At 41.7% G+C, this 25,412-nt stretch overlaps 1 protein-coding gene across 2 annotated transcripts in view; it reads right to left on the reverse strand.

Annotated features, from left to right (window-relative positions):
• Positions 1-1,452: 1,452 nt before the first annotated feature.
• SLX4IP (SLX4 interacting protein) overlaps positions 1,453-25,412 on the reverse strand; it is a 189,585-nt gene continuing 165,625 nt past the window's right edge. For both annotated transcript variants that reach the window (XM_014546468.1, XM_014546469.1), the window contains 4 exons: positions 24,325-24,402; positions 22,099-22,184; positions 3,852-3,952; positions 1,453-2,541 (listed from right to left, as the gene is read on the reverse strand). In XM_014546468.1, the coding sequence (XP_014401954.1) occupies positions 1,821-2,541; positions 3,852-3,952; positions 22,099-22,184; positions 24,325-24,402 (986 nt within the window). In that variant the 3' untranslated portion in view covers positions 1,453-1,820. The remainder of the gene's footprint in view (positions 2,542-3,851; positions 3,953-22,098; positions 22,185-24,324; positions 24,403-25,412) is intronic.

The following is a 25,412-nucleotide window of genomic DNA, read 5'->3' on the forward strand; positions in this document are numbered from 1 at the left end:
GCTCTACCACGTGCTCAGGTGTGCGTTCTGTGCAGTGTAGCCTTGTTGACGAGCAGAATCTGCTCACTGTGGTCCACATTCTGTTGGGCTCCCTCTTCTCCTACAGAATCATTTTGTGGGAATTAACTGGGGGAGGACATAAACTAGGAGGAAAGAGGAAAAGATACCAGTGGGCAGAGCCATGGTCCTAGTGGGGGTGGTGAGGCTGGGACCACAGGAAGGGGACAGGTTTCCAGGCAGGGTTTGGAACATCAAAGGAAGAGCATCTATATCCATAGACAGGTGTGGTGACCATGACTGAACTTCATGACTGAAAATGCTACCATGAAAATGGTTGCTGCTTAGTGAGTCTTCCCCTCCTATGCAAGTGGGGAGGATAGAATGAACTGAGAGAAACCACTGATTAGTCTTAGGCATGGATTTACACTGTCTGCGTCCATATTCTTACATCTTGTTGGGCTTTTTCTGCAAATTCCAACACTTTTGGGAATATACTGATTCTGCTTGTTACTAGGGAGGGGCTATTTCAAAGGACCACCCAATGTTGAACTGAAAAAAAGATGTAGTTGATGGGTGCTTTGAAGATGATTTCTTCCCTATTTTAGAATGAATTCAGTTACGAAAGTCTTTAGTAGGTGTCCATCCAAAATAAGTTGTTGCTATGAGTCACTACGTGACATTTCAGCCAGCCCACTGGAGAACTTAGTGGATATGACTGCAAATCGAAGACTCCTGTTTTGAAACTTAAACTGCCTGTGAAGCCTCCCAAATGGGAAACAGGAAACTCTGGCCATGGAGTTCCCCGCGGGTTCTAGTCCATCCTGAACCTAACCACAATCTTAGAGGTAGGGGCAGGGATAGGCCTGAGCTACAAGCAAGAACAAGGCTCTGCCATGTCTTCTAGTGCTGGACCAAATTACCTGTAATTTGTGATTCTTAGGGTAAGTAACAGCTCTCTAGGTGCTGTGGCAGCCATAACACCTAGGAACAGTGACTCACACACTGAGTTAAGGTGCTTTACAAGTGTGTATATGTCCACATGTGGTCCAGCAGATGAGCAGGAGGCTACGCTCACCAGGCTGGTGAAAATAAATGCTAGGGAGTCTCCAATTAGTATGGTGGGTCCGGACTGAGCATGTTTCAGAATCACTCAGTAGGTCTGAGGTGGGGCCCAAGCTCTGCGTTTCTAACACATTTTCCGACGATGCTGGTGCAGGACTAGCTGCTGAGAACCACCAGCCTGCTCTTTCACGGCCCCCCTACTCAACCAAGGAGCAGGAGGATACACTGCACCCAGTACCAACATGCCCTTCTTTTTTTCTTTAAATATTTTTATTGATTTCAGAGAGGAAGGTAGAGGGAGAGAGGGATAGAAACATCAATGATGAGAGAGAATCATTGATCAGCTGCCTCCTGCAAGCCCCCTAGTGAGCATTGAGCCGGCAACCCAGGGATGTGCCCTGACTGGGAATCGAACTGTGATAGGTCGATGCTCAACCACTGAGCAATACCGGCTGGGCTTCGCGCAGTTCTTCAGGAGTGGGGTCGTCTCTGACAAAGCGAAAGGATGTTTATCATTAAAATAATTTTCTGAAGGCAGTTACACAATTTGATGAGAAGGTAGCCATGTTGTTAGAACAAGCAGATAGGATCCTGGAGGTGACTTCTTTGAAAGCTAACCCCAACAAAGAGATACATTTTTCTTTTTAAAAAAGTCATTCTAATTCCTTTGAAATCACAGCATCTACACATACTTCTCATTTTTCGCAGGTTTGGCCACTATATCCCTCAACCACAACTTTGCAATCCTCTTTAGTAAGTCAGTGGCCTCTTTCAGACTTCTTCCTTTTTTTGGTTGGGCTGCCCTGGATTGTAGCTAATCTTTCAGCGTTGGTGGCTGAGCCGGTTTGGTCGGCCTTCCCTGGCTCAATTTTCATAAGATGTCTGGAGGAGAGATTTTCCAAAACATGCAACTCTTCATTAGACATGGCTTTTGCCAAATCCTCTTTCAAAAGTAACCCCGGATCTGACAGCTCTGATGTTGGCAAAACCCCGACAGCTTTGCTTGTTCCCGCTCTCATTTCTCGCGGGAGGAATCGATCACTTCCAAGAGAGACTCTCTTGCAGTGGTCGGAGCCCTGCGCAGAGCCGCGGGGCCTGCGTTTCTGCTGCGCTCGGGCTCCTCGTGGACTTTGTTTTGGACCCAGTGCTGCTGACTCACAGCTCCAGACAGCGCTCCCGCTCTGAAGCCCCGTCTGTAACCACGCCCCAGGATGAGGTTTGTGCTGGCTGCCGGTGTCCTCTGGCTGGGTCTGATGAACATGTTCCAGCTTTTGAACAGAGAGCCCCCAGTGGCTCTCAGCTGCCTGTGTGCAATCCTCTGCTTGCCCCGAGGACTCCGGAGGGGCACTGGAGGAAGCCTGGCTGTCACCTCTTCTCACTGCCATCTCTGCAACCACTGAGTCACTCGATGTTCCCACAATGTCCCTGCTGCCCTGTGATTTGCTCATGCTGCTGCTTTTTGTTTCAGCTCTTTTCATGCTAAAAAAAAAGACTTTGTTTTGTAATGCTGTAATGGCATGGTTTCCTCCAAATTCCCCTACCACATTTCCTACGCCTGAAAAAGGAAGGCATGCACTACCCGCTTCTCCCTATCTCCCGGCAAATCTAGAAGAATCCCCAAGTGTATGTTTGACTGTAGACTGGACCAAGCAATAGCCTTCACCTTTTCCAATACACTGGGATACACCAGGAAACACTTTATTTACTGATCACTGGGTTATTGATGGAGTTCATATTTTAGCGAAGGCAGACAGGTATTCATTTCAGATATTAAGGGTCAATTTGATACATTGACCTCCCTCCCCCAAAATAAATGCTCAAATACATCCAAAGCAGAGTTTGTGTTTATGTGTGTCTCTATGTGTATGTGTACAAGAACATGCTTATACACGTACAGACACACACACGATTTTTCTTTGTAAGTAAAATAATCTTCTGGAATTTCTCTCAGGCCATTTCAAGGTATTACTCAAATATAAGCACCATTTAGCTGGTGTCAAGGCTTGTTCATTAACCATTGGAAACAGGATTCAGTTAATAAACCTTGAAATGTCCTGGAAGAAATTCCAGAGAGTATGTAAGGAGAGAGAATGGAAACATGGCAGACAAAAGAGTGTGTACGTACACACACACACACACACACACACACACACACACATGCACCTTTTCTACAGCATACACAGCAGACAATGCAAAACTCACAGGTTGAAAATTACTTTGAGGGACAGGATAAAAGCTTCATGGGAAGAATTTAGAAACTAGAGACTGACTTAAACATATATTTTCAGGCTTGTGAATGGCAAGAAATTGCTAAACCACCGAACTCAAAACCTTGAAGCTGAAATATTTATTTTGGCTAAGCTTTAGTCTGGAGAGAAATATATAGATTCATGTTTGTACTGTTGCTTTCCGGGGCAGGAGGATTATGATAATTATGTTAGGGTCGGAACAAGCACCTTAGAAAAGGAATGCATTTTTTTTAGATCTGTCTGTAGTCACTCTGAAAGTTGTATGAAACACACCACCAACAGGTGCTTTTCATCTTCAAAGCGCTTGTAATTAATTAGTCCTTGCAACACACCTGTGAAGCAAGGCTTTGGTTCCTGTTGTCCAGAAAGCAAGAGAAAGAGAGGCAGGAAGGTGGAAGAGCAAGTATGTGACTTAAGGTAGGCTTGGTGCCAAGGGCTGTGATTAAGTTCCATGTACTCTTGTTGGATTCTCCATTTCATGTTATGTATCCACATACAGAGACAGTCAAACACAAGGAAAAGGAAACACATTGGACCTACATTGCTTTCAGAGCGCTTCTCTTGCGCTTTGCACTGGGAGGAAGTGGACCCTCTGCACACTCAGCAAAATAACCAGACGCTCCGTGGAGAGCTCTTCCCGTCTATTCCAAAAGATAACAAAGGTTCAAACAGAAATCTATTAGCTGAATAGGAGAAAAAGCGGTTTTGCTCTGACCCTCCCAGTGAACACACTGATTTTTGTGAGGACTATATGAAACTGCTTAGTGTTAGGCTATTTGAATTTTTTAAAATCTCCAACTTTTTGGTTGTCACTTCTTTTGGGCTCTCAGCACACACACTTCAAAAAATCTACAACTTTTTGGTAAGTTGTCACTTCTTTTGGGCTCTCAGCACACACACTTCATACATTAATATGCACCACAAACATACAAGACTGTGATGGAAAGAATGTTGATTCCAAACCATCTGGGGATTCTTGGCCAATACATGGTATCTCTGAGCCCAAATCATGCTGATGCCCAGAGCCACGATGCCAGGCAGCAGCGTGTTTGCCAGCTCTGATCTTCCAGAGAGGCCTGGTGGTGCAGTGGTCTGAACCTGATTATACTGAGAATTCCCCACATTTCCTCTTGTTATGAAAATACAGAATATGGCCTTTGCAACACTCAAGAATGCATCACAAGGTAAACCTTCTAACACCGGTACTTTAAAAACTAGTTTGAGAATCTCAGCTACTAAAAACTGGGAGTGTTGTTTTTATTTTTTTTCTTAAATGAACAGCATCACTATGGCTTTGTATAATTCACAGAGTATCTGTCTACCTATCCTTATATGTTCCCTTAGAAGCATCATTAGGAAGCAGTTATAAAGTGTGAAAACCTCTCAACCTTCACCAATATTGACTCATTTCCTACTTTGGAATTGTTCCCTTTTTGCTAGCAAATAGATAATTCAGACAAAGCATTAATCTCTCTCATTTTCTGGGACACCAAGTACCCTTCTCCATCAAATTCCACAGTAAAACGTTGCTGCCACAGGAACAGTTTTGGTAAATTATCATGAGGTCCTTGCGTTAGACTTACATTGGAATGAACGACGACAGCCCCAGGGAGCCTGGGAGAGCCATTGGTGGAATGCCTGGGTATCCCACATCCCATCACAGCCCTGCCTATGGTCTCAGACCTGGACCAGCATCACCCAAAGTCATATCCAGTACAACTTACGTCAGTTTTAAGAGTTAGTGAACAAATTATTACAGGTCTTTTTGGATTATACTGCATTTTGATACTTCTCCCTTTCCCCTCTTCTAAGACTTAATAGTTGACCAAAAAGAACTACAGTTTGAAAGTTAAATGAGAGAGATTGAGATTTATGTGTGAAACACTTTTAAACATGCCCTGTAAGTACAGTAGATTTTCCCCTTACAACCACACCCTGTAAGTGCTGTATTTTCAGAGCTGAACAATTAACATAAGGAGCATGAGTCAGGCTTTGAACAACTCTGTGGGAACCAGAAAGCCTTTTGCTATTAGGAATGATGTAAATTCCCCAAGGCTGGAAGAAGTCCACAATGGAAGGCAGACAGGGTCATAAATAACAACAATGGATACTGCGGGGAGCACAGAAAGTGGGATGCGTGATCGTGACACTTTGAGCCTCATACTGGCTTCAATCACACTCTCATGTATTTACTGTAAAACTTAGTTTGAAAAGCACTATGTATTTCCTATGGGAACTTCAAAAACTTCTTAAAGAAACAGGACGATCCCCTCTCATCCCAAATTCCTCAGATGACAAACAATGGGGGAAACGTCCTTGAAAGAAAAAGGACAACAGAAAAAGTGAGGGAGTGACAGACAGAAATGTCCAGTTCAAAAAGTGCAAAACCTGTGTCTTCGTTTGAAAAAAAAAAAAAAGAGGAAAGAGAAAGAAGAAAGAAAAGAGGCAAGGCGGACTCACACAAATTAAAACCACATTTGACAATTTGTTGCGGGAGGCATATTTACATTTGTATGAAGACTGGGTGGGCAGGGAGAAAAAGATTAGGCTCCTTTGGCCCTTGAACTGTCAGGTCTCATTAGAAAGCTCTCACTCTTGCATGTCTAGGGTCAATTCATTCCCTTTGTCACTAACTCGCAGCCCTGGTGCCCCCCAGACAAGTCCTCCGGAGGAAGCACTACCACCTGGGAACCGGACTTCCCAGGCCAGTCATCCTGATTACTAACAGCCTCTCACATCTGGCATCAAAATGCAATCCATGGCTTATCCAGAGGCGAAACTCTCAGGTGCAGACAGTGTGCTGGGGTTTCAAGTGCCTCTCAGGCATCCCGGGATGACACTCCTCCTTTCTGGATTCTGCCCTGATAACTTCTACCAAGAATACAGAAAAACACCAACATAATTAAAAGGATACCAGTTGGCCATCCAAAGCACCCCATGGGTATTTAAGAAACAGGTTAACCAAGATGACCTCTTTGGGCCTGCGTGAATGAGTCCTCAGAACCTGGAAGCTAGCTTTGAGTCTGCCAAGGAATAAACTTCTGCAAATGTCATTTCCTAGGGCAAGGCCACTAGCCCCAGAAGGAATCTAATCTAGGCATACCCTCCTTGGCAGCTTGAGCAGACCAGGCAGACTTCCAGACAAGTGGTCAGGCCCTGTGCCCCTGCTTAGGGATGCTCTGGAGACCAGGGTGAGCTGGGCAACTAAGACTCACTTCCTGCCTCTAGTCCGAGCATGAGCAAGGTTGAAATGTAGTTATAAATACTGGTTGATACTCAAGTTACAAAGGCAAGTTGAAACTGTGAATAAACCCAGGCATTCACTCCACAGTGACTTACCAAATACTATTTTCACTCCACAGTATACTTACAGAATACTGTTGAATTAACGTGGGATGGGGGGAGAAGCTGGCCTAAAAAGACATAAAGCACCTGCTCTTGAGTTTATTACCTCCTCGAGGAGTCCATAAAACACAGCTGGGCTCCCAAAGGCTAGTGATAAGACTGGCTAGCAGACTCAGTATCAGAAGCACTGAGAGGTTTTTTAAAAAAAACAGATTCCCAGGAACCATCCCTGGAAGTTCTGATTCACAAAATCTGGGGTGGTTCCCAGGACCCATCCCTGGAAGTTCTGATTCACAAAATCTGGGGTGGGGCTAAGAGATCTATATGTAGGTTCCTAGGTAATTCAAGAACTGCTGATTCACTGGAAACAACATTCAACCAAGCAGAGAAATGTAACAAATGTAAACTGGTTCAATGAGGCAGCATTTGCCAAGTGTGGTCCAGTTACCTCAGACATCAAAATCAACTGGGGGACTTGATAAAAAATGTTCTGGGTTCTCCCGCAGAATCCACTGTGTTCGCCTCTCTGGGGGTGAGGTCAGGGCAAGTGCATTTTAGTAAAGCGCCCCAGTGATTCTGATGCCCAGCAGAATTAAACTTCTGTCCTAAAGGGACCAGGAATGGATAACTGAGCAGAGTTCAGCAGAACCACTGAACTCTGCACCAGGCACTGTGAGGACCTTGTGGAAAAGGGCAAGACCCACAGAAACCGGCCCTGCTCTCATGAAGACACCCTCCCAATGGGGAAGACAAGAAACAAACAAGCCTATGTTAGGTGATGGTGACATTAGGAAGAAAATAACCCTCTAAAGGGTCATGGGGTGCTGTTTTAGATGTGGTCAGGGAGGGTGGTGGTAGCTAACAAGGTGAGCTTTACCCAGAGACTCGAGTGGCGAGAACAAGCCAGGTAAACATATAGGACAGGGCATTTCAGGCAGAGAGAAGCATGAACACTCAGGCTGTGAGACAAAGAGTGCCTGGAAGCAGGGAAAACAGGAAAGCAAATCAGAGGAGGGGGTCAGTGAGCAGGTAAGAGGGGTACGTGTGTGTGCGCGCGCACGCGCACATTAGTGGTAGTGGGGGTGGCAAATCGTGCATAGCTTTTTTAAGGACAGCATATTTTATTGTGAGGAAGTTTCCAAGAAGAAAATGGACTTGATATTTTAAAAGGATTATCTTGGCTAAGAAAACAATCTCATTTACAATTGCCTCAGAAAAAAACCCCGAAACACCTAGGAATAAATTTAATCAAGGATATAAAAGACCTATACTTGGAAAATTATAGGATATTGAAAAAAGAAACTGAGGAAGATACAAATAAGTGGAAGCATATGCCATATTCATTGACTGGAAGAATTAACATCGTTAAATATTCATACTACCCAAAGCAATTTTTAGATTCAATGTGAAGATACCAATGGAACATTTCACAGAACTAGAACAAATATTCCAAAAATGTATATGGAACCATAAAAGACCCCAAACAGCAACAGTGATCTTGAGAAAGAAGAACAAAGTTGGAGGAATCACACTACTTAATATCAAATTATACTACAAGGCCATTGTAATCAAAACAGCATAGTACTGGCATAAAAATGGGCATATAGATAAAAGGAACAGAATAGAGAGCACAGAAATAAACCCACACCTTTATAGTCAATTAATATTTGACAAAGGAGACACAAACATACAACGGGATTAAGGCAGTCTATTCAATTAATGGTGTTGGGCAAATTTGACAGATATATGCAAAGAAAAAGTTGACGACCTTCCTAAACCATACACAAAAATGGTTTAAAGACTAAAAATGGATTAAAGACTTAAATGTTAGACTCGAAACCCTAAAAATCCTAGAAGAAAACATAGGCAATAAGATCTTGAACACTTCTCATAGCAATATTTTCTTCTGATATATCACCTCGGGCAAGTGAAATAAAAGAAAAAAAAATAAACAAAATGGGACTACATCAAACTAAAAAGTTTTTGCACAGCAAAGGAAACCATTAACAAAATGAAAAGACAAATCACTGAATGAGAGTACATATATGCCAATGATATATCTGATAAGGGGTTAATATCTAAAATATATAAAGAACTTATACAACTCAATACCAGGAAGACAAATAACCTAATTAAAAAATTGGCAAGGACCTGAATAGACACCCCTCCAAAGAGGACATACAGATGGCTAACAGACATATGAAAAGATACTCAACATCACTAATCATCGAGAAATGCAAATTACAACCACAAAGAGGTATCACATCACATCTGTCAGATGACTATCATCAATAAATCAAGAAATGACAAGTCTTGGCGAGGATGTGGACAAAAGGGAACCCTCGTGCACTGTTGATGGGAATGCAGACTAGTGCAGCCACTGTGTAAAGCAATATGGAGTTTCCTCAAAAAAACAAAAATGGAACTCCCATTTGATCCAGCAATTCCACTTCTGGAAATATATCCAAAGAAACCCAAAACATTAATTCAAAAGAGTATATTCACCCCTATGTCACTGCAGTATTACTTACTATAGCCAAGATCTGGAAGCAGCCCAAGTGTCCATCAGTAAACAAGTTGATAAAAAGATGCAGTACATTTACACAATGAAATACTACTCAGCTGTAAGAAAGAAAGAAATCTTATCCTTTGCAACAGCATGGATAGACCTGGAGATTATTATGCTAGGTGAAATAAGTCAGCCAGAGAAAAACAAGTAGCATATTATTTCACTCATATGTGGAATCTAATGAACAAAATAAACTAACAAACAAAATAGAAACAGAATCATGGATAGAAAACGAATTAACAGCTGTCAGAGGGGAGGGGGAATTCAGGGTTGGGTGGAAAAGGTGAAGGGATTAAGCAAAAAACAAACAAACAAAAAACCCTCATAGACACAGACAAGAATATGGTCAATATCACAGGGAAAGGTGGTAGGGTACATAGATGAGGGTAAAGTGGGGATAAAGGGTGATGGAAGGAGCCTTAACTTGGGGTGGTGAACACACAATACAATACAGATGATGTATTATAGAACTGTACACCTGAAACCTATATAATTTTATTAACCAATGACATCTCAAAAAAATCAATAAAAAAGGATTACCCTGGGTTCAGGAGAAAGACAAGGTGGAAGCAGGGAGACCAGTGATGAGACCACTGCAATAGTCCACTCAGAGATGATGGGTCTTAGGGGAGGTTGGGTGTGGTGAGAAGTGGTTAGATTGGAAATAAAATTTGAAGGGAGACCCCATAGAATGTGCTGATCAATCCTATATAATAAAAGGCCAGCGACCATAACAGCGTAACGACCAGAACAACCGATCGACTAGTCGCTATGAGGTGCATTGACCACCTCTCGGACCCTCCCCACAGCCCGCAGGCTTTGATCGCTGGATGGCCAATGGGAAATCACGGGGAACTGGGGTGTGTGGCAGTGGAGCGGGACTGGGGACTGGCGAGCGGGAGGAACGGCCGACCTCTTGGTCCCTCCCACCGGCCCATAGGCTCCGATAGATCGCCAGATGGAAAACGAGGAACCCGGGTGGGTGTCAGTGGTGGGACAGGACTGGGGACTGGCGAATGGGCGGAAGATGGCCCTGATTGCAGGCTAGGCCTAGGGACCCTACCCACGAACGATTTTATGCGCTGGGCCTCTAGTTGAATATAAGAGGTGAGAGAAGAAAAAAGGTAAGATTGACTCCAAGATCTATGGTTTAAACAACTGGATGATGAAAGTTACCCTTCACCAATACAGGAAGAACAGGCTCAGGGAAGTGGAACCAAGAAATCAATTTTAGGTATGTAAACAAAAGTTATGAGTCCTCCTGGACATCCGAATGGAGAGGCTGATCAGGCAGTTAACATACAGGTTGCAGGCAGAGAGAGGTCTGGGTTGCAGACACAAAGCTGGGAAATCAGCAGAGATGGTATTTAAAGGCATCAGTCAAAATGAGCTCCACTAGGGAGTGAGTCTGGATGAGAGAGAGAAAAAAAAGTTGAGAATGAGGAGGATTCGGGAAAGGAGACTAAGAAACTGACAGCAGGAAAGAGAAACATCAAGATAACAGCATGTCCCTGGAGGCAAGAGAAGAAAGTGCTTCATTGAAAGTGACAACTTGTGTCAAATGCTGAATGGTTAGATGTGAAAACTGATCCTAGAAGTTGACTCAACAAAAGGTGTTTTTGGTCAGCTGCTGGAACCCGAGCTTATCCGAATGGTTTCAAGAGTGAAGCAGAGACAAGTGGAAACCAGAACTCTCCAGTACAAATGTATCATGCGTGGTACACGTAACTTCAAGTTTTATACAGACCCATTGCAAAAGTAAAAGGAAATTGGTAAAATTAAATTTCAATAATGCATATTATTTAACTCAATATATTAAATATTATTATAACGTGTGATCAATTTAAAAAATCGAGATATTTTGACTTTTATACTAAGACTTTGAAATCTGGTGTGTATTTTACACTTTGAGTACATCATCTCTGACTTGTGAAGTGGCTGGAGTGTTGGCCAGCACAGGTCTAGACAACACCTTTGAAGGGTTTGCAGTAAAAAGGAGCAGAGAAATGGGCTGGGAGCTGGATTAGAGGAGGTGGCTAATGGAGAGTGAGTCAGTGATGACTGAAACAGGCATTGGGAGAGATGTGATCAGCTACCGTGTGCCAACCTCTGACTGTGTGTCAGGCACTGTTTCATGGACTCACCAATGTCGCCTTCAAAACAACTTGGTGAAGCAAGTGATTTATTATTGCCACCCTTCAGGGACCTGATTCAACATAAACAGCACGGGTGACAATGCCAGGTTCATCTGACCAACGAGGCTTCTGCTGGGATAATCTTGGGGCCCATGCTGAAGCACCTGGCTGCTTCATGGGACATCCACGTTAATCTAGGTTGGAATAGAGGGGGGCACATCCTAGGGACCATGATATCAGGCAGCTGGTCACTGCAAGTGCCCTGTGTGTGCCCCCTGACAGCTCACCTCAACCACCCTGCCTGCCTCCTAGAGCCTCCACAGCACAGCTAGAAGCTAACCCACCAAACTCTTATTTCAGGATTGCAGAACATCCTGCCTAATGTGAAGGCAATAAAGGGAGGAGGGGAAGAAAGCTCTTCACTGCTAGTGAAGAATTTCTCAGGGCAGTACTTAACGCAGTGATGCTGTGGTACTCTCAGCCCTTGTCTTTGGGGAGTTGAGTCTACTCATGGCCATGCACATGAGTTTCTTCTAATTCTGTTTTATTCAAATAAAAATAATTAATAACCCAACCAGAATAATTTAATAGTAGGTAATTCACAGAATATTAGAACACATAGTCTGAGGTCACATTCTAATCATTACTGTTTCTGAATTCCTTATGATCACATCTGCTGAGAATGTTATACCCAGAGTTGATCAAATCAGGTTAACACCTGGGAGGTGAGAGGTGAAGCCCAGAGGCGAGGGGGTGGAGGAAAAGGTATGGCACTCCTTGATTGCTTGTCCCAGAGCCAGTTTCTCAACCCACTGATGGCTGGTTTCTCATCTACCTTTCAGGGTTCTTTGGGAAGTTTAAATGCAGTGAGGTATATGAAGCACACTTTGGAAACTGGAAAGCACTAAACACATTTGGAAAAGAAAACCCCAAACCTACTCAAACCATTTGGGGTTTGTAAGAAGGCAAAGGATGCCTTGCATTTGTAGGGAACTTACATGAGTAAAGTCCTTTACCCCACATCTCATCGGCGTCTTCCTGAGTATTCGGCAGACAGGTATTTTCTCTGGATCACAGACTGAGAAGAATGAGACCCAGAGACTAGGTGTCCAAGGCAGCACAGGCAGCTAGGGGCAGCACTGAGCTGAGAGGCCTGGCCCTGAACAGTGTTCTCCACTTTGCCTGGTGGGTCACTGCCGTGGTGGTTAGAGGTGGAGCTGTAGAGAGAGCACAGGACTGAGTCGTCCATGGGTCCAGCTCCCTCTCGGTCACTATCTCACTGTGAGATCTGGATAAGCCACTTATCTTCTCTGAGCATCAGTTTCCTCATCTATAAAAAAGGGGTAGTAATATCTTGGTAGTGGATACTCCCTTCACTTCCTGAAAATAATACTCAGATTTTCTTCTGGGAAATCATGTCCCCAATGTCCATCCAATATCCACGCATTTCAGGAGGCCTTTGTTTCTATGCCTGACTCCAGAATTGGGCCTGTGACCCAGTCCAGGCCAATCAGAGTATAGAATTCATGAGCTGCAAAGACATGCATGACCTACAGGTGGCCTGGGAAGAGGCCCACTCTCTTTTCCCTTGGACCTGGAGCTGCCAGGAACGACTACCACATACAGGCTGAGAATGAAGCCAACAAAGTAAAAGGCAGACCCAAAAGGTGGTGAGAAACAGTCTTGGTGATATTATTTGTGCCTCTGATCAAGCTATACCTGAATCCTGGACTTTTGAGGCACATGAGCCAAAAACCTTCCTTTTTTGCTAAGCCATTTTAAGTTGGCCTTCCTGTCCCTTGAAAACTACAGGGTTCAAGACTGATACAATCTCTTCTCAGGTTTGTTGCACTGAATAAGTTATTGTATGCAACAGCCCTCTGCAAACAATAAAGCTCTTTTGCAAACAATAAAAGCAGAGTAAAAGTAATATATTATCAGCTCACTTGGGGGCCAAAAATAATAATAAAATATAAAGCTGGAATTACTTTCCATGCTTTTTGACTTTATATTATGGCAAAAAAGAAAGTTATTTTTGAATGTTAGTGGGATGCTTAATGATTTTCAGGAGCATCAATGTTCTGAAATGTGGCGAATGGTTGAGTTTTATAGAAAAGCAGCCCAAGTAGAGCAAGAAATATGATGACGACCACAATGTTAGACCATGATGCCAGGTGACCATGCAGAAGCCACATATCTTAAAATGAGGAAGAGGTCTCCTTCCCAAATTTCACTTCTGGTATTTTCTTAAATTATTTGATAATTAATAAGTTATGGGATTGGAAAGGGCAAAACAGGTGGGATAGGATAATAATGAACAATGAAAAGAAGTAGAGAAATACATAAGTGTATCGACTCAAAAGAATTGAAGCAAAAAGAGTAATGAAAAGGTAAGTGGTATCTCGTGAATTCCTCCGTGGACTGAAGTTGTTTTCTCTAACGGTGATAATGATAGAGGACATCTGTACTGAGGTAACAAACAAAAAAAAGCACTGGGTACAGGGACTAAGCCCCTGGTAAATGAGTCCTCATTAGATTCCCACGAGGCAGACGTGACCTTCCCCATTTCAGCGGCGAGGAAACTGGTGCCCTATAAGGCTGGGTTGTCTGCCCAGTTCCCACAGTGAGGGGCAAGGCTTTCGCTGCACTTGGTTTCTCTGGCCCAGTCCCTCTCCAGAGCCCTCCATTCTCTGCCTCCCTCTGAGAGGAAGTGGAGCTCAGCCTGCTGAGGCTGCTGCCGTGTGGGTTAGTAGGTACTCTACTGGTTTTTTTCTTTAATATATTTTTTAAAGTTTCATTTTCTTCTGAATTGATGACTACAAAACTGTCTTGTAGGTCTAGGGAAGTGCAAATAAGTAGTTGCAAAAAAGTTAACCTGAAAATAATATCAGTGAAAAAAATCAAGGAAGTTATTTTGTAGGAAGTACACATTTCACAGGGATTTTCCAGTTTATATTCACCTACCCTCACAACCCTAAAAATAAATCCTGAACAACCTTAGGCCCCACAGTTGGGTCTCTGGTGCCATATAAGTGTGACAAAATTTGGATTTTTAGAAAAATCGTAGGTTTGGGGCCAGCACTTCTTAAAGATGAGAAAATTTACTGGCCACTCAAGAACTGAATGAAAGCTATTTAACTTTGACTAGAAAAACATAAAAATACATGTAACTTTTTTTTTTCAGTTTCAGGGAATTCATGAATCATAGGTTAATAATGCACAGTTTAAAAGTAGAAGGGAAATATCTGTGAGAAATAGAGAGAAACTTAATGGGAACTTGCCCCGGGCAGAGCTAGCCCACCTTTGGGGGGAGGGGTCAACTTATTAAAAAATACCGCCCTCACAGAAGCCAGGGGTTGAAAATGCCAACACCTGCAGGAAGGTTGCCACCTTCATTTAGGTGACAATCTTTCCCCTAACACCTCCTGTTGGCGGAGCATGTGGGCCTGCACAGGATAGGAGAGGAGAGGTGGGTGAGTATGGAGCCAGCTACACAGGTAGCAGGGCTGGCCAAAAGAGGGCCCACTGTGGCCCTGTTCACCAGGGAAGAGCTGTCATAGCCAGAGAGAAGACGTCACGCATAACTGTCTTATTTCAAAATTCTGTCTAGAGCTGGCCCGCTGCCCAGGGATGCAGAGGCAATAGCTCTTCCCACTTCCCTTGAACACAGACAGCAAGACCCCCCTTTTTCCAAAACTCCAATCTCACTAGTCTGGGAACCTCACTGCATTTATGAGACTGTTTCCTTGGGAAAATGAATACCGAATTCTAAATCATCTGTTCGCTAATGAACTTTCCAAACATAATCCAGTCGCATGCTGAACTCTGTGCTGTCACTGTGGGTGTTCCGATGATCACGTGTGCTTTTAGGAATTCGGGCCTGAGAAGCCTGCTGTCTCCAAATTCCTATGTACCTTAGAGAAGTTTGTGGGTCCTTCCTCCATAACCATACCTCAATGTGAGTCCACTGACAGCCACTGGAAATAAAAGGCATTGTAGCTGGGCGGTCTCTATTCTGTCCCCTCCTCTGGGTGTTAGTTAACGGAGTTCTCACTGAAAGTCACGTGTTTATGCTCTTAATATATCCCCCTGGATGAATGCATTCCATCACTTACTTGCTGGCTAAATAGGGTTTTATCATTTAACTTTTTGGTACTTCCGTTTTTATAGCTGCAAAATGAATTTGAGCTGGCAAGTGGAGACAAAAAATGAAGGTGCTGAGCCTCTTGGTAAAATATGTACAAATGAATATTATTAGGTATTTTTCTCATTTCTAGCAGGGAGGAATAGCAATCTGCTAATCTGGTATTAATGGCATTTAAGTTAACTCCTCTTAGGAGATAATGGAAATGGTGATGATAATAATTAATACTGCATAAGTGCTTTCGAGTTTACAAGACATTTTTATATTCATTATCTCACTTGATCCTTAGAAAAAGCTGGGAAGGCATCACTTTTACCTTTGCTTAACAAGTCAGGGGACTGGTGCTCCCAGAAGCCAAACGATTTGTCATCCCGTGGGTGAGAGCAGAGGCAGTGGTCAAAGCAGGTCTTTTACTTTGAAGTCTGATCCCATTTCCACTTGTTCTATTCCCCACAGTGGTTTTCCTAATTCGATCTATCAACTAAGTGGTCACCAAAGGGAGATTAGAGGTCTCTGCATAAGTAAAGGTACATTATGGGGAGAAAAGCACAAAGGATTAAAGGGCTCGGGTACATTCTATCCTATTCCAACTCAGCAAAGGGCAGGTTTCTGTGGAGCCCTAGAGGAGACGACATGAACCATCTCATTTAGAAATACTATTGGCTTAGCATTTAGGAGAATTTTATTATTTAAAAAGAACAAAACCTTAGGTGACTGTAACATACAAGCAAAGGATAGTTCATCTTTAAAAAAGTGATTTCATCTGAGAAAACCTTTTTCTTATCTTCTCTGTCATAGCCTAGAAAAAATGTTCTAAATAGACCAAGCCAACCAAGAACAATTTCGTCTCCATCACCAGCATTTCATTAAGATCATCCACCTGTGCATCCACATAAGGGCCGGTGGGTGACAGCGGATGCTACAGTTCCATCCCTATTCAAGGAAAACTGCCCATCTATAGGCCCTTCTGGGGTGTGGCCCTAATCTGTTCCATAACTACTTGTTAACAGTGTGTTCTGACTCTGAGCACGGGCCTCAGCTGACTGTAAAAGGGAAAGTTAGACAGCACAGGGAGGCAGCGGGCAAGATGGAGAGCATCAGTTTAGTCCTGTTGCTACGGGGGCAAAAGGAGCCTTGTGTCTAGAGAAGCCCCTTGTCATGTGTGTCCCAACACTGAGGCCCCATGTGCACAGGCAGACAGAGCACGCTTATTCCCCCGAACCTAAAAACCATAATTAGTACAATCCTGGTCAATATGCAGAATAAAAAGGAGCTCGCATCACAAACTAAATTTATAAAATTACCAGAAGAAAAATTAGTAAATATTTATCCAATTAAAAAAAACAAAACAAAACACAAGACACCAAGATCATCTAAGGCAGTCATCACTGCGGAAAACATAAAATTGAGGACATAGACACCTACTACACAGCAATGTCATGAACGGTAAATTTTAAACTCACTAGAAGTTACTTTCCTTGCAATGTAAGAAGTTTTTATACAATAAGGAGTTTATAAAATACAAAAATACTAATAGAAAAATGGACACAAACAGAATTAACAATGCAGAGGTCCTATTTGAATTAAATACACACTGACCTCAGTTATCAAGTATGAAGTCTGGAGGGGTACAGAATAGATCATTGACAGAGGCTATCTTTGGATTGGGAGTTGTGGACAATTTTTACTGTCTTTGTATATATTGGGAGTCTAAACACGTTCGCACAATTAACATGTACCATTTTGGTAAGCAGTTATTAAGTAAAAAACTAAATTCAAAACACTGTGGGAAATGTGAAATATGGAAACTGCCTCTTCCCACTCAAGGAACATTTCTTAGTGCTACAGGCAGCTCCTGTTTATGGCTCCCATGTAATTTACCACCAGCATTGTTTAGGAAATACAATAAGATGAGAAGAATGGAACCTTACAAAGACTATATATATCCAGAAAAATCTGGAAAAATACACTACTTATTTAATTTTTTAATACAAAAAAGTTCTTTTCTTGAATGATCTGATTTATACTTATGCAAAATTTGTCGTATGAAAGTTAAGTAATTCTCTCATTGGGGTGCATAAGTTAGTGCATAGTCAAATTGGTAAGTATTTTATTTCTTGTATTCTAAAAACTTAAAGACTAAAATTTCTACTTATTTATAATTTCTATTTATCTTTCCTAAGATAAAATATAACCCTACTCCGATTTTCTTTTCATCACGGTTTTTTCATCTACAAGGAACGTTCTCTTTTGTGCAAAATAATTTTATGCGTTTTATTTAGCAACATGTTCATTGCTTCCTCTGATAGAAATTCAGTGTGAGAAAGGATTTTTGAGGTAATCTGACATCCTCCCCTTGAGTGAGAAGAGGGCTAAGGCCCACAGAGGCTCAATTACGCACAGCTGAAAAACACGAAAGCCAAGCTAAAAATAACCCAGGCCAGGGAAGTTTATTGCTGCTTTAGTCTCATTTTCATTTCAATTATATACTCATAAACTAGAAGGAGAGTTCGTTAGTGTTAAAAAGTGGTGTGACTTAGGAGAAGTGTTCAATTTAGTGCCTGTCAGGACGTGCCGGTAATCTCACCGACGTGATGCTACAGCGAGGACACAGGGCTGTGTGGCTGCAGTCCGTCTGCACAATCTTGACCGTTATTCTCACAGACTGGGCACAACACACATGAACCTAAATATCTTATGTACCGACTCACTTTTAGATAGCACTAGTACTAACTGTCACTTTTTAAATTTCCAGAAGAATCAGACTTTTACGGCTTAGGTTTAAAAGTAAGAAAGTAACTTAGAATTTTGGACTTTGCTTCCAAAAGGCAGACAGGAACCAACTGAACCAGGAAGGTTCAGAATGGATATCCTTCCTGGTTCAGTTGGATCCTGAGGCTCTGTTTGAATGACATTTTTAGGTCACGAGGATAACCTTCAGTGCCCTTGATCTGCCAAACTGTAAGCTCCTTGGGGGTAAGAGCACTTTCTTATTTTTCTTAGTTGCCCCAAGGCCCACCAGAGCTCCTAGTGTAGAGCCAGTATTCAGCAAATTATATAAAAGGTGATGGTAAGAACAGATGGGAAGGGTCTCAGGAGATTAGGAGTGGCTGTAAGCAATGCTCTGCAAGACAGTAGCTTTATGCTGAACCTGAAATGTTCCAGATATATACATATATAAATAACTTGTGGTTATTTGACAATACATTTATTACTTTATAAAGTTACTGCTTTGGTTATTATTGGTTATTTACTTTAATAGAAAAGTAATGAAAATAATAAATAATTTTGAATTTCCCAAAGGCTCCTGGGCTTTACATCTGAGAAAGAAGTTTCTACACAGGGACTTGGGTTTGTCAATATGAAAGAGAATATTGTTGGAATGAAATAAAGCGAAGTGCAATACAAAATTCTATTTCATGCTCTTCATGTTTCTAAGGGAAAGGAGAGGGGGAAAAAAAAAACTAAGGTACAAACTCCCGAAATGACTCCCCAGCTCCATTTCTAGCAATAGGTCAAAAATTGAACCTACAAGAGCTTCAAGATTTCTTATGAGAAAACTGTAGTAAGAAAAATACAATGACTCATCTCATAATAATGCCCTTTCTTCCCAAAGTACACATCACAATTCCCACATCCCTGGCACAAGAGTACGCGGTGTGGAGCTATTGCAACATGAGGTAGCTCCCTGCACCAATGTCCCTCAGTGGACAGCGGGGAACAGACCTCCCTGGAGCTGCGGGGGTCAGGGGGCAGCATGGCTGTGCTCATTCTGCACCCGTCCCTCCAAAGAGGGGGATCACTCCCTTTGTACTGCTTCATCTGCAACAGCGGTTCTTTTGTGCAGCCGCCTTTTTAAGAATGAGGAGCTATGTGCAGCTGGCTTCCTTGTGCACAGCAGTTCTGAATAGGCTCCCCCAGATTTCCTCACCAACTGTCACTTAGACACCGAGGACCAAAAAGGATAGAAGAAAAGACGAAGGAAAGGGAATCTGCGACTCAAGGCTACCGCATGAGTAAGGCGAGCAGGCTGCTGCTCGGTACTGGCTCACGCCTTCTATGGCTGGGAACAGAGAGTTCAGTAAGCAGTTATAGGAAAGTAACTGAAGCTTATTGCCAAAGAAGTATCTCCAATTAGGCTCCTTAGGAAGCCAATCCCCCAGGCCTCGCCCAGTCAGATGTTCCTTGAGAATAACTACCAAGAGAAAATGAGGTGGATCCTGCCCTGTGGCAAACAGCAATGTAAACTGATAAAAGATTTCAAAGCTCTATAGAAAACAGAAGTTCAGAGAATACTCGCAGGAGAGAGAGAGCAGGGCATCACTAGCTTTGGGCATCTGAACTATATGCCACCTCTGCGCAGAAGGCAATTCTGGGAGGGAAGGGCTATTTATTGACCCTTAAACAGCTGGGACAGGAGGGCTCTCAGAGGTCAATTATCAATGAAGACAGAGCTCCAAGACAAGTGTGGTGGAAGGACTGCTTTGTGGTTGGTTTGATGGGCCATCTGTGGGAGAGAGGCCCTCCGCTCGACCTGGACATTTTATTGTTTGTAGGGACAAGCCTGAAAGGTGGTAGACTGGAGGTCTGTGAGGAGGGAGAATGTACAGGTGAGCAGGCCAAGCACAGGTGCACAGGGCCTGTGTCCAGGGATGGAGCTGCATCAGGCTTAGTTGACTTGTGTGGGTGTGGATGGGAAAGTGTGTGAAGGCACGGTCAGAGGTGGGAAGAAAGGGCAGCTAAAGAGACAGAGCCTAACCACATCTAAGAGAATTACTCAAAACAGTGGAGGATGTGGAAGATCCTCATGATGTAAAAGGCATATTTCTTATAAGCTAACTTGGTGGACTCTGATAGTATTATCACTAGATGTCAAAACATTCTGAAGATAAATAAGAACTGTACTGGCTCAGGTAAAAGACTCAGACTAGTCAACTTGTAAGAATGAAAATTCTTAACATTTAAGAAGTCCTTAAGACAGTGGTTCTCAACCTTGGCTGCACATTAGAATCACCTGGGAATCTTTTTAAAATCCTGATTTCTGGGCCTCATCCTCTGGAAATTCTGTTTCTTTGTTACTAATGTTGTGGCCCCACCCCATAACAAAGAAACAGAATTTCCGGAGGATGAGGCCCAGAAATCAGGATTTTAAAAAGATTCCCAGGTGATTCTAATGTGCAGCCAAGGTTGAGAACCACTGCCTTAAGATTACAGGACTTAAATGACAGCAGCTGTAGAAAACTTACATCTGTATAAATATCAGTGCCCCTAAGGAAGATAGTATTTCAGTTGTACTGAGATGTTTTAATTCAACCTTTATAATTTAAGTATCAAAATCACATATCATACAAGATCTCATTTATTCTGTATCCTATCTGAAAGCAATGATACTTTCTAGTACACTTAACTGTTTTCTTAAACCACAGGTCAATTTCTTCATTGCTTGGAGTTAGTTAAGTTATATTATAATATACTTGTTTGCCAATATCATTACTATTTTGCCATTTATTAATTTACTAAGAAATTAAAATTCTAAAAATATTTCAAAGAATAAAATTTTAATACTTTTCACCAAATTTGCTTTATTTAATTAATTTAATATGTATACTTAGAGTTTTATTGACATATGAAGAAATTAGGGTCATGTTGGCTTTTCTGATGGGCATATTTGCTCCAAATGAAGGTGCCTACATTTAAATATGAGTTCTCTGCCCTTTACTTTTTCTGGATTTCCATTTACCCTTATTGCCTCTAAAACACTCTCCCTAAGTATTTATTTAAGATGAGATAAGAGGTTGTTTTTAGACCATATGGGCCAAATTTCAAATGGATTAGAAATAAACATAACAGGTAAATTAATATTCCTATAAATTATTTTAGAAGCATAATCATGTCATATACTTCATACCCAGGTTTAATGTCTGCTAGACTTTTTTTTTCATCTCTTTGTTATAGTTTTACGGCATACTAGTATGTCCACAAATATGAAAAAGTTTGTATAGAACTAAGTTCAGATAGACTGGATATACACACACAAGGAGACGCTCTCCAGTGCAATATTACCAGCGTTTTCTGAATCTACTTGTCTGAATAGAGAACTCCAATGAAAGAGTAACAGGATGTGATGGAGCTTAAGACTTAGCATGAGAAAAGAGAAAGAAAATGAACCCTATCAGCTAAGAAATAACACACTGGGGAAAAGTACTGGTTCTCATGAAAATGTCAGTGATTCACCATGGAATAAAATTCAAAAGCCACTGACCCCAATGAAAGCTTCCAGTGGAAACATGTGGATTTTGCTTCATTTCATTTAAAGACTTTGTTTTATTTCATTTACATACTATCCTAAGCACCATCACAGTTTTTATAAAATGTTGCTTTCTCATTTAAAATTGATATGGAAAAAATACTGCTGATCAAATTAAATTTTCAAGCGGTCTTAATAATATCATGTACAACAGGTAGGACATATTGAGCACTTAATGTATGCCCCTTAAAACATACATTAAGTGATCAATAGCCAAATGTCAACAAGAAAAAATTCTTTAATTCAATATTTAAGCAGATTTGCTTATAGAATTTTTTCATACATACCAATTTCTCATTCTGCCTTGAAAGATCACAACTGAATGCAAGCTGACTTACACAGACCACAAATCTGTCAGGAAATACACGAAGTTCTGTATAAAATGAAGAAAACCAAATTACTAAAGCATCAAAAACCTATAAACACAGAAATGGGTGATCCCAGATTTGTAAGTTATAGCAATAAGCATATATGTATGAGTCACAGGTGTCCCCTCCCCACCGTTCTATGTTTGCCGTCAGTAGGGCGGGGCAAGCACAAAGCTCTAGGGCAGTGGTTCTCAACCTTGGCTGCACATTAGAATCACCTGGGAATTTTTTTTAAAATCCTGATTTCTGGGCCTCATCCTCCGGAAATTCTGTTTCTTTGTTACTAATGTTGTGGCCCCACCCCATAACAAAGAAACAGAATTTCCGGAGGATGAGGCCCAGAAATCAGGAATTTAAAAAGATTCCCAGGTGATTCTAATGTGCAGCCAAGGTTGAGAACCACTGTTCTAGTAACAGCTCTCTCTTTACCTCTCACCTGGACCACTGCTGTCTCCTTGGTGGCTACTCTTCCCTATTTCAATTTATTCTACTAAGTGCAAGCAGATGAACAGTTTTAAAAAGCAGCTCCACTTACTATGCTCAAACCCTTATCATGGTTCCTTAGTGCCACCACATACTATGAAAATATCCAAAACCCTCCATGATGGGACCTAACCTGTAGTTCTGTTCTTACTCCCATTAGTCTTGCTCATATAGAAACCTCCATTTCTGGGCATACTTTGACCCCTCATGGATATCATATGTGGCCAGGTGACCAGGAATGGGCTTTGAAAAGCCAGAAAACCAAAATTATCAAAGCAGTTAGTATTTATTCATTAATTCTTAAAATATCCTATTGAGATAAGCCAGCCGTGGGCAAACTACGGCCCGTGGGGCGGGGCCGGCCCGGTTGTAATGAAAAAAAATAAAAAAAAAAAAAAAAGACCATACCCTTTTATGTAATGATGTTTACTTTGAATTTATATTAGTTCACACAAACACTCCATCCATGCTTTTGTTCCGGCCCTCCGGTCCAGTTTAAGAACCCATTGTGGCCCTCGAGTCAAAAAGTTTGCCCACCCCTGAGATAAGCAGTAAATGTCTGGTTCCCCACTTTATGGAAAGGGAAGCTGAGTCATAAAATGCATTATTTGGCACTCTCCCTCTCCCCAATATCATAACACTGAAATACAACTTGTTGGAGAATCAGAATTAAAATTCAAAATGATTAGTCATATCAATTATTAGTGGATCTGAACCAGAATTCAAAGTTAATCATTCTATCAAATAATTCCTCTATTCTGTTCTTTCCTTTCTTCCTCTGAAAAATAAGGATAGAATGCAGATTCGAACATTTTGGTGCCGGGTGTTGTGCAAACAGAAAGCAATTTCTATATCCCTTTACTCCAATTAGGTCATATTTGAGATTTTCATTACTTTAATATTTAAATAAAGATTTAGGCAACAGCCATCCCCACCATGAAGGGTAGCTAGGCTGCATTTAACAGATACAGGTTAACTGGCATATTTTACTAAGAGAATTGAGTAAGAGAGTAATATAGTCAAGTGACACTTAAAGTTGAGAAATTACAGATAATTGTGAAGATTCCAAGAGCAAACCTCCATACAGTTAATTTTTAAAGTCCCTGTTTCATAGCTTATATACTAAAATCATGCATGGAAGTTGAACTAGATTTTCTTTCCAATGCTCAGATCAACTTGGAAAATGGTCGTTAGCATCTGACTTTATTGTTGTTGGCTGGATGAGTTTGACATCATTTCCTCAGTGGACACCTTGACTTGGGGAAAATGAGGGGGAAGCTGGCCTGGTCACACACCTAGGAAAGGCTGGGAAAGCATTTTCTCGTGCACACACTTGCTCCATATCCCAGGGCCTTGGTGTGCACAATGATGAAGTGATTCATAGTTTGACTGCCTGTGAGTCATTCTGGAAGCTCAATGAAAGTGCTGAGATGCAGCAGGAAAGCACAGTGTAGTGTGGCCCAGCTCACTGTTCTCAGGCAGGCAATAAACAGTGAAAATGGAAAAAGAAATAATCACAAATTTTGGAAATACTCTTACTTAGTACTTCAATTTCATAAAGACAACAAAGTAGGTAGGGATCCTCATTCCTTAATTTTCTCCCCTCTCAAAGGCAAGCTAACTGTGCAAAATGTCTGACAACCCAAGAAATTAGTTTCTTACCAGGACTCTGTGAGCCCCCAAAGCAGCGAAGGCGTATCCCTCTCTTGAGGAAATAGGCTGTGATTTGAAAGCCATAACCTGTAAAGTGAAAGAGGACATCATTAGGTTAGAAGCTTGTTTGCACTGAGTCCCCTGGGCCAAGTCCAGTGCCTGCCATCCAGTATGTATTCAAAAATTATTTAGCAAATGAAAGAGTACAAGAATCAACAAAGGACCTCACTTGAGAGAAAGGAGTGAACATTACAATCTTGGCTGTACTAGGAGGCCTGGCCATAGCACCTGGGATGGTCCCTAGTCTCTGAAGTGGCTCAGTCACTTCATCTGTAAAATGGAATAAACAAGGAGGTCTGACACAGAGGCCTAAAAACCAGGCCCTTCACATGGGGTCATTAATTCAGGCTGAGTTAGTACATAGATCTTGGCCACCTTCTGAAACTCATTATTTATGAGCTCACAAAAAGAATCATTTAATACCTATTTGAAAATGTGTATATTTGGCTGTAAATAAGTTATTCTAAATCAAGTACAGCAAAGCATTTATATACTAGTAGAATGAGATGAAAAAAATGTGAGCCAAAAAAAAAAAAAGGAAATTCTTTAATTCATCAGAATGACCTAAATGAAAAAGACTAAGAGCATCAAGTACAGGCAAGAATATGGGCAAACTAGATTTCACATACCCTGTTGAAAGAAGTACAAATTGGTACAGCCACTTTCAAAATCTGCTTGAATATCTTCAGCAGAACTTAAGCATGACTATACAGGTGTTCATAATAACACTTTTTATAATAGTTTCAATCTGGAACCAATGCGCATATCCATCAATAGAAGTTTTTAGTAAAAAAGAAGGGGGGGGGATACCCACACAGTGAAATACTACACTGTCCCTAAAAATGAATGAGCTACAAATACAGGCCTTATCAGAAATAAATCCCACAAGCATAATGTTAAGTGAAAGAAGCCTGGTCCAAAGGAGTTCATCCCATCTATGAAGATGGAGATATTGCCCTTTTTCTTATAGGGTGGCAACAGAATTTCAGGTGATGCACACAGAAAATACAAGCAGATTCATTCATTCCCTCCCTCCC

Source organism: Myotis brandtii, unplaced genomic scaffold (genome assembly GCF_000412655.1).
Source record: "Myotis brandtii unplaced genomic scaffold, ASM41265v1 scaffold45, whole genome shotgun sequence".
In the NCBI taxonomy this organism is placed as follows: domain Eukaryota; kingdom Metazoa; phylum Chordata; class Mammalia; order Chiroptera; family Vespertilionidae; genus Myotis; species Myotis brandtii.